A 9,841-nucleotide genomic window follows, 5' to 3' on the forward strand; every position below is an offset into this window, starting at 1 on the left:
GAAAATGATTTTGCATATGTAAAAAAAATATAAAAAAATTCAGTCAGGTAAATGGTTACTGTTCATCACAGTGCCTGCTCGATGGGCCAAAACGCCATAGGATCAACTAAGTTACAAACTTGTACACCGCATTTCTGCTGACTATACTTAAGCAAGCCTATGTCACAGAGATAGTCCACGGAGACTTGCCGCAGACTATCTCTTGGATAGAGGCTTGCACTTGTACTCGTTGGCTTGGCCAGATATTGGGCACTTGATTGTCAAATCCGCACAATCCCCTTGTCTCAAAATAAGTGTCTTAATTTTAGTATAATTTTAAATTAAATCTAGAATAAAGTTGAGGACATTTATTTTGAAACGGAGGGAGTAATAGTGAGGGCAAAGTTGCTTTCCGTGTCCGAAGCAGCCGCGTAACTGGATATACTACTAACTGGCTACAATGACTCGGAAAAATACAACTGGACATCGGTCTATACCAGAAATCTACTCCCTCCATAAAGAAATGTAAGAGCGTTTAGATCACTAAAATAGTGTTCTAAATGCTCTTATATTTGTTTCCAGAGGGAATACTAGTCTAGGATCCAGCAGCAGCACGGTGCAAACTGAAGACTTGGTAGAGCTGTACATCATCATTCACATACAAGCCTATCGTTGCCTCTCACTGCTGCTGGGACTCTGGAATCCGGCGTACCCATCTGAATTTTCCAGTAGTACCAAAAACATTCAGAAGCGCGGCAGCAGCAGCAGCACCACCAGGTGGGTGCATTCTTCAGAGGAACGCCGCAGCTCGGCGACCACCGGCAAGCAGCTGTACAACGGAGCGGCAGATATATGTCCATGTTCAGCTGAGCACGTCCACCGGCCAGAATCTCCGCCACGTTGAGATCTCGTCTTTGGTCTGGAGCTTCCTGATGCCGCCGTAGAAGCCGTCCGTCTCGTCCCCTTTCTCCCGGTGGTCTTTCCTGCTCACCGTCGTCTGCCTCCACCTCGACCCGGCCGCGTAGTGCTTGAACTCCAGCATGATCGTATCTGACAGAGCGCACACACGGACCCAAGAAAATTCAGATAAGCACAGACACACAACACAATGACAGAAGAATAAGTGGCACATGCTGTGGATATGGATAAGAACGCACGAGAATAGATGCCAGACAGATGAACAGACTCTGGACTGTGGATACTGGATAGGACGAACGGCACAAGATCACGGGGGAGAGAGAGGGCAATGATCAGACTGTAGCCACGACGTGTTTCACGCAAGTTGATCCGACTATGGGATAAGATGCCCTCGACGTGTTCCCGAATATATTTCACATGTTTCACATAGAATTCGAGGAAACGAAGCAGGTCGTTACCATCTTCATGGCAGCGGCAGAGATGCTCGTTGGCGTTGCACGGCTCCAGGTGATCCACGACGCCGTACCACCAGCCTGCGATCCATCACAAGAAATCATCCGTCACCGAATGCCAGGCCGCAGCCGATTCTGCAAGGGCGTCGTGACCGGGAAGAACAAGAATCCATACATACCGTAGGGGAAGTCCTTGTTCTTCCGCCACTGGATCTCGAAGTGGTCGCCGGGGCGGAGGTCCTCCAGGCAGGCCGAGGCGTGGAGGTCCTGCGCCGGCGTGCTCAGCGGCGCCGCGCGGACCCTGCACCACGGCACGCCCTCCTCCTCCTTGGCCGGCTTCCGGCCGTGGGGCGGGTACCTGCCAGAATTCACAACCCATCAGCGCCACATTCAAAGCAACACCAAAAATATCCCATGCTCCGATCGCCTTCACGCATTAAATCATACACACATATCTCGACCGGTCACTGATCGATCAGAGCAGCTTATGAACCAGTCAATTCCATCGATCTCGGCCCGGCCGGTGAAGTGGAGTGGTGAGTGGTACCTGGCGGTGAAGGTGTCGGTTCGCCGGTCGTAGCGGAGGTGAGCGTCGTAGCACGAGAGCAAGAACCCGACGTGCCCGTCCTGCTAAACACAACAGAACCTCCCGCCATTAAACAAAGCGAGCTTTTTGCAAGAAAGAAACAACGGCAAAGCGATCTGTGCTTAATCTAATGGCGGATCAAATTTTCAATTTAGAGCTGGGTAATAATAACTGTTGTTAACTACCTCGCGGTTGTACACCTGGGCGGGGAACCAGAAGTCGCCGCACTCGAGCGCGCGGTACCACGCGGCCACCGTGTCCGCCGGCGGCGCGGGTGCGGAGCGGGCGGCGGCGGCGGCGTCTTCCTTGAGCCAGCGCCGCCCGATCCAGGAGAAGGGCCACGCGCACGCCAGCGAGTCCGCCAGGCCGCGCTGCCTGGCCGGGCGCGGGAGGGCGGCGGCGGCCGCTCTGGCGGCCAGCTCCGCCTGCCACTCCCTGCGCGCGGCGGCGCCGAGCACGCGGCCCCACTTGCGCCGGACGTGGCGCGCCCACAGGCCGTCCATGGAGCAGCGGTCCCTGAGCCCCGCGCAGACGCACGCCATCGCGGCGAGCGACGCCGGGGACAGCTCCTCCAGCACGCGCTCCAGCGCCAGCTCCGGCAGGTCGAGCACCGGGAGCGCGTCCGCGTCGCCCTCCGCCAATGCGGGCGGCGGCGTCTTGGGCTTGGACGGCGGCATTCTGGCGGCCTGCTGCTCCTTCCTGCCCGCGCCCGCGGCGGCGGAGGCGGAGTGCCGGAGCAGCTCCCGCGCCAGCAGCAGCGCGACGAGGCCGAGCTCCCGCACCAGCTTCCAGGGCTTGCAGGAGGCGGGCGCGACGAGGAGCAGCGTGAAGGCCGGGAGCGTGGATATAAGGAGGAGCGGAAGCATCTCCCTCGAGAAGAAAAGATGGGAGCAGCCGCAGCTGGTGCTGGTGCTGGTGCCGATGCGGTGGTGGTGGTGGTGGCGCAGAGACAGCGGCAGCACACCCAGACCCAACCAGACGCGGGGACGGAGGTGCGGCCCCCACGCGGCCCGGGAAAGCGGGGACAGTGCCGACGAGGTGGCGCCGGCAACTTTGCAGCCGAATGATTCCTGCCTCCTCCCCCTCCCCGGCTTCTTTCTTGCCCCACCGGAAAGCTATCCACAGTGGCAGCACTGCACGCTCGCCTTCGCTGTCGCCGCTAGTTGTACTACACTACGACGAAGAGGACGACGATGAGCATGGTGCCATGGTGGTGATCACCGTCAGCTCGGCAGTACCGCCCACGCTCACACGAGCTGCTGCTGCGGCGTGTTTCTTGTGCGTGCTTTCGTAAATTTGCTTTGCAAAGGAGGATTTGGTTGGTGGGGCGTAGATTCGGCGCCGGTGGAGGGGGGGTGAAACGGGTTGGGTTAAGGTGGCCACTCTCCACAACGGTGGCGATCTTCTCCTCCTTTTGTAGCAGTGCACGTTCGACGCCGCCGGAAGAAGGGGGGTCGATGGTGGTTGGTAAACGGTGAGTGAAGACAACTACTTATTGCTAACCTCCAACACCACCCCGCCAAACCGCCAAAATTTATCGTGGCATTTCCGTGGCAAGCGACCAAACGCTCGTGCTCCTGCAATATTTCTGATCTTGCTTCCGTGGGTTCAGCATTTTTTTTGCCTCAAAGACAACCGTGCGTTGTTCGTTTCGGCAAGGCAGGGAGGCCGATTAGTGGTTGCTAGTGGTTAAGCCGAGCAACCAAACAAGAGATTTGGCTCGAGCCGTGCCTTGCGTCCAACGGAGGGCGTGGAGAAAACAAGACGAGGCCGCATCACGATGGCCCCAAAATTCTCCCTTGGTTGCTCAGACCTCGAGCGCGAGCACAACCACCATCACTGGCCACAACAACAAAATGGCTGCTGCACGCTAGCGTTGCGGTCAAAAGTTTTCGGCTTGATTAGCCACTTGTTTGGTGCGTGCTGTGCGTGCTAAAAAGGATTAGGACACGCAGGCAGCGATGTTGGAGTATTTTACTGATATTTCCCATTCGGGCGCCATGGGCGGCGAGATTTGGTGTCGGATCGTGGTTTGCTGATCGGGATTGCCTTTTGTGGAAAGGATAGAGGAGGATAACCTTGTTAATCGTGCATTAGCTCAACGTAGATAATTGGCCAATGTACTCTGCAGATTCTGCCGTTGCTTTGATGGATCCCAATTTTGTTATCTTCATTGTTTCTTGCAAAAGCTATTTTCATCTATGCAACACGGCTGGGTGGCATGTTTTAAGTTGCATTTCATTTCATTGTTCCTCTGAATGTCTTCTGGTCATGCGCGGCTGATTAATACTAGACTACATAAGGGCAGCTTCAACACACGATCCCGAACGGGCACCCGTTTTGTCTAGATTTTATCCTTTTGGGTATGGCAACGGGACGGCCTACCGCTGTTTTTCTGCATGTGTCGGCCGTGCGTCCAACGCTCGGCCGCATCTCGTTCGTCTGCATGCAAATGTAAAAAGTGGACGTAGATCATGTCAGCGGCCATCGGCCACCGTTCATGCCAGCAGCCGGCAAACATATGCCAGCCAACAGAACGATCAAGCCCCAAGTTTCACGCCGCCAACAAAATCAGCGGCTGGCACACTAGCCAGCCTTTAAAATGAACAAGTTTTCTCGCCGGCACACTAGCCAGCCTTCAAAATGAACAAGTTCTTCGCGTTGGCAACAAAGCCAGCGACCGGCACACTGGCCAGCCTTCAAAAAGAACGGCCGTAGTCCACGGTCAAGGACTCCCTAGTTCAGGCCGTCTTGCTCGAACATCTCATTTTGCCGGTTCGCGAACCAAATCTTTCTCTTCTGGGACATGTTGGTCTTGTTGACGCTCATGATAGCTAGCGTCACCTCTTTTGCCTTGGTATCAGCATTGGTGGCCTCGATCGCGAGCTTCTTCGTTTGGGCGGCCTCCTCAATGTCGAGCTTCCTCCTCTTGGCAGCCTCCTCCATGTCAAACTTATTTGTTTGGAGCTCCAAGTATATCTTCATTAGCTCCTCTTTCCCTTTGCTCCTCTTCTCCTCCCTCACTTCCTTTTGAGTCATCATGCCGTACAAAGTTGCTTGCAAGGCGATGGATGACGCGTCACGCTTCTCGTCGGCCTTCGAGTTGGTCTTGCCCCTTGGCCTATTGAGAAAATCTCCATTCTCAGTCACGGCCGCCTTCCCTGCTTTCTTCTTAAGAGCGGCATATTGGTCTTTGAACTTGGGACAATATTTGATGAGCGACCACCAATGTGTGAGAGTGAAAGGCTTGTTCTTATGCCGGGCCTTGAAGGTTTTCAAAGATTGGAATGCCTACACAATTAAAGGGAAGACCACGATGTTGTCCGGTGTCGTGAAGAACCGGGTCTGGCCATGCAGTAGCGGCGGATGATACCCGGGCGTCTCCAGTGTGACGGACGAGCTCGGGGGATGGCACTACGGAGGTCGAACGGCCGACGAGCCTGTGCTAACCGCGGCCATGGCAGCGATCGAGAGAATGGTTGGCGAGGGTCGGCACGACCCTAACATGAGAAGGGTGTGCGCCTTAGCGACGATGGCCTCCTTGTCGTCGACGCTGGTCTTGTGTTGCACGGTACGCAACACGGGCTCCTCGGCGGCGAAGTCGGCAACGGCTTTCTTCTCCGCCCGCAATGGTACGCTGGGCCCTCCTCTTGGACGACTCTTGGTCGATCTTGGCGAGCTCCACCGGTGTGAGTTCCGACCTTGACTTCTTCGGACCCTTCTTCTTTGCCGCGGGGCGCGCAGTAGCTGCCGGGTCTGAAGGAAACATGCCCTAGAGGCAATAATAAAGTTGTTATTTATATTTCCTTATATCATGATAAATGTTTATTATTCATGCAAGAATTGTATTAACCGGAAACTTAGTACATGTGTGAATACATAGACAAACAGAATGTCACTAGTATGCCTCTACTTGACTAGCTCGTTGAATCAATAATGGTTATGTTTCCTAACCATAGACATGAGTTGTCATTTGATTAACGGGATCACATAATTAGAGAATGATGTGATTGACTTGACCCATCCGTTAGCTTAGCACGATGATTGTTTAGTTTGTTGCTATTGCTTTCTCCATAACTTATACATGTTCCTATGACTATGAGATTATGCAGCTCCCGAATACCGGAGGAACACTTAGTGTGCTATCAAACGTCACAACGTAACTGGGTGACTATAAAGATGCTCTACAGGTGTCTCCGATGGTGTTTGTTGAGTTGGCATAGATCGACATTAGGATTTGTCACTCCGAGTATCGGAGAGGTATCTCTGGGCCCTCTCGGTAATGCACATCACTATAAGCCTTGGAAGCAATGTGACTAATGAGTTAGTCGCGGGACGATGCTTTACGGAACGAGTAAAGAGACTTGTCGGTAACGAGATTGAATTAGGTATTGAGATACCGACGATCGAATCTCGGGCAAGTAACATATCGATGACAAAGGGAACAATGTATATCATTATGCGGTTTGACCAATAAAAACCTTCATAGAATATGTAGGAACCAATATGAGCATCCAGGTTCCGCTATTAGTTATTGACCGGAGATGAGTCTCGGTCATGTCTACATAGTTCTCAAACCCGTGGGGTCCGCGCGCTTAACGTTCGGTGACGATCGGTATCATGAGTTTATGTGTTTTGATGTACCGAAGATAGTTCGGAGTCCCGGATGTGATCACGGACATGACGAGGAGTCTCGAAATGGTCGAGACATAAATATTGATGTATTGGATGACTATATTCGGACACCGGATGAGTTCCGGGGGACACCGGATAATTATCGGAGTGCGAGGGGGTTATCGGAACCCCTGGGGGAACTAATGGGCCAACATGGGCCTTGTGTGAGAGAGAGAGGAAGGGGCCTTAGGGCTGCCCCCCCCCCCCTTGAGGAGTCCGAATTGGACAAGGAGGGGGGCGGTGCCCCCTCTTTCCTTCTCTCTCTCCCTCTCCTTCCTACCCCCTTCCTCCTCCTAGTTGGACTAGGAAAGGGGGAGTCCTACTCCTACTAGGAGGAGGACTCCTCCCCTCCTTGGCGTGCCCCAGGGGCCGGCCTGCCTGCCTTCCCCCTTGCTCCTTTATATACGGGGGCAGGGGGCACCCTAGGACACACAAGTTGATCATAGATCTTTTAGCCGTGTGCGGTGCCCCCCCTCCACCATAATCCACCTCGATCATATCGTCGTAGTGCTTAGGCAAAGCCCTGCACCGGTAGCTTCATCATCACCATCATCACGCCGCTGTGCTGACGAAGCTCTCCCTCGACACTCAGCTGGATCAAGAGTTCGTGGGACGTCACCGAGCCGAACGTGGGCAGATCGCGGAGGTACCGTACTTTCGGTACTAGGATCGGTCGAATCGTGAAGACATACGACTACACCAATCGCGTTGTCCTAACGCTTCCGCTTACGGTCTACGAGGGTACATGGACAACACTCTTCCCCTCTCGTTGCTATGCATCACCATGATAGATCTTGTGTGTGCGTAAGAATTTTTTTGAAATTACTGCGTTCCTCAACGGTGGCATCCGAGCCACGTCTATGCGTAGATGTTATATGCACGAGTAGAACACAAAGGAGTTGTGGGCGTGGCTATATACATATTGCTTGCCGTCACTAGTTGATTCTTGATTCAGCGGTATTGTTGGATGAAGTGGCCCAGACCGACATTACGCATACGCTTACGCAAGACTGGTTCTATCGACGTGCTTCGCACACAGGTGGCTGGTGGGTGTCAGTTTCTCCAACTCTAGTTGAATCAGATTCAATGAACAGGGTTCTTTCTAAATATCAAAAAGCAATCACTATACCGCGTCGTGGTTTTTGATGCGTAGGTAAGAACGGTTTTTGCTCAACCCGTAGCAGCCACGTAAAACTTGCAACAACAAAGTAGATGACGTCTAACTTGTTTTTGCAGGGCATGTTGTGATGTGATATGGTCAAGAAATGATGCTAAATTTTATTGTATGAGATGATCATGTTTTGTAACACAATTATCGGCAACTGGCAGGAGCCATATGGTTGTCGCTTTATTGTATGAAATGCAATCGCGATGTAATTGCTTCACTTTATCACTAAGCGGTAGCGATAATCGTAATAGCAATAGTTGGCAAGACGACAACGATGCTTCGATGGAGATCAAGGTGTCAAGTCGGCGACGATGGTGATCATGACGGTGCTTTGGAGATGGAGATCAAAGACACAAGATGATGATGGCCATATCATATCACTTATATTGATTGCATGTGATGTTTATCCTTTATGCATCTTATTTTGCTTAGTTCGGCGGTAGCATTATAAGATGATCTATCACTAAATTTCAAGGTATAAGTGTTCTCCCTGAGTATGCACCGTTGCTACAGTTCGTCGTGCCAAGAAACCACGTGATGATCGGGTATGATAAGCTCTACGTTCACATACAATGGGTGCAAACCAGTTTTGCACACGCAGAATACTCGGGTTAAACTTGACGAGCCTAGCATATGCAGATATGGCCTCGGAACACTGAGATCCAAAGGTCGAGCGTGAATCATATAGTAGATATGATCAACATAGTGATGTTCAGCATTGAAAACTACTCCATCTCACGTGATGATCGGACATGGTTTAGTTGATATGGATCCCGTGATAACTTAGATGATTAGAGGGATGTCTATATAAGTGGGAGTTCTTAAGTAATTTGATTAATTAAACTTTAATTTATCATGAACTTAGTACCTGATAGTATTTTGCATGTCTATGTTGTTGTAGATAGATGGCCCGTGTTGTTGTTCCGTTGAATTTTAATGCGTTCCTAGAGAAAGCTAAGTTGAAAGATGATGGTAGCAACTACACGGACTGGGTCCGTAATTTGAGGATTATCCTCATTGCTGCACAGAAGAATTACGTCCTGAAAGCACCGCTAGGTGACAAATCCGTTGCAGGAGCAACGCCAGATGTTATGAACACCTGGCAGAGCAAAGCTGATGACTACTCGATAGTTCGATGTGCCATGCTTTACGGCTTAGAACCGGGACTTCAACGACGTTTTGAACGTCATGGATCATATGATATGTTCCAGGAGTTGAAGTTAATATTTCAAGAAAATGCTCGGATTGAGAGATATGAAGTCTCCAATAAGTTCTACAACTGCAAAATGGAGGAGAATAGTTCTGTCAGTGAACATATACTCAGAATGTCTGGGTACCACAACCACTTGACTCAGCTAGGAGTTAATCTTCCTGATGATAGTGTCATTGACAGAGTTCTTCAATCACTGCCACCGAGTTACAAGAGCTTCGTGATGAACTATAATATGCAAGGGATGGATAAGACGATTCCCGAGCTCTTCGCAATGCTAAAGGCTGCGGAGGTAGAAATCAAGAAGGAGCATCAAGTGTTGATGGTCAACAAGACCACTAGTTTCAAAAAAAGGGTAAAGGGAAGAAGGGGAACTTCAAGAAGAACAGCAAGCCAGTTGCTGCTCAAGTGAAGAAACCCAAGTCTGGACCTAAGCCTGAGACTGAGTGCTTCTACTGCAAAGGGACTGGTCACTGGAAGCGGAACTGCCCCAAGTATTTGGCGGAGAAGAAGGATGGCAAAGTGAAAGGTATATTTGATATACATGTTATTGATGTGTACCTTACTAATGCTCGCAGTAGCGCCTGGGTATTTGATACTGGTTCTATTGATAATATTTGCAACTCGAAACAGGGGCTACGGATTAAGCAAAGATTGGCTACGAACGAGGTGGCGATGCGCGTGGGAAATGGTTCCAAAGTCGATGTGATCGCCGTCGGTACGCTACCTCTACATCTACCTTCGGGATTAGTTTTAGAACTAAATAATTGTTATTTGGTGCCAGCGTTGAGCATGAACATTATATCTGGATCTTGTTTGATGCGAGACGGTTATTCATTTAAATCAGAGAATAA

The 9,841-nt window shown here is 51.1% G+C and overlaps 1 protein-coding gene across 2 annotated transcripts; it reads right to left on the reverse strand.

Moving 5' to 3' along the window:
• Positions 1 to 370: 370 nt before the first annotated feature.
• Positions 371 to 2,935, reverse strand: LOC125545109 (F-box protein At2g32560-like). 2 transcript variants are annotated; one of them, XM_048708978.1, is made up of 5 exons: positions 2,121 to 2,935; positions 1,897 to 1,976; positions 1,529 to 1,707; positions 1,356 to 1,430; positions 371 to 1,029 (listed from the first exon to the last, which is right to left on the reverse strand). In XM_048708978.1, exons 1-5 carry the CDS (start codon positions 2,799 to 2,801, stop codon positions 842 to 844), a joined length of 1,203 nt encoding a protein of 400 aa, XP_048564935.1. In that variant the 5' UTR covers positions 2,802 to 2,935; the 3' UTR covers positions 371 to 841. The 2 variants fall into 2 exon arrangements, with proteins under 2 accessions (XP_048564935.1, XP_048564934.1); XM_048708977.1 differs by having other exon boundaries at positions 1,897 to 1,979.
• Between the last annotated feature and the right edge of the window lie 6,906 nt (positions 2,936 to 9,841).

Source organism: Triticum urartu, chromosome 3, assembly GCF_003073215.2.
Source record: "Triticum urartu cultivar G1812 chromosome 3, Tu2.1, whole genome shotgun sequence".
In the NCBI taxonomy this organism is placed as follows: domain Eukaryota; kingdom Viridiplantae; phylum Streptophyta; class Magnoliopsida; order Poales; family Poaceae; genus Triticum; species Triticum urartu.

What these genes read in the sequence shown, in the direction of transcription:
- LOC125545109 (XM_048708977.1), bottom strand. Translation starts at nt 2,801, where the DNA reads ATGCTTCCGCTCCTCCTTATATCCACGCTCCCGGCCTTCACGCTGCTC. An exon ending in GAACAAGGACTTCCCCTACG is followed by an intron (nt 1,431 to 1,528) that starts GTATGTATGGAT and finishes GATGGATCGCAG; the next exon opens with GCTGGTGGTACGGCGTCGTG. An exon ending in CTGCCGCTGCCATGAAGATG is followed by an intron (nt 1,030 to 1,355) that starts GTAACGACCTGC and finishes GCGCTCTGTCAG; the next exon opens with ATACGATCATGCTGGAGTTC.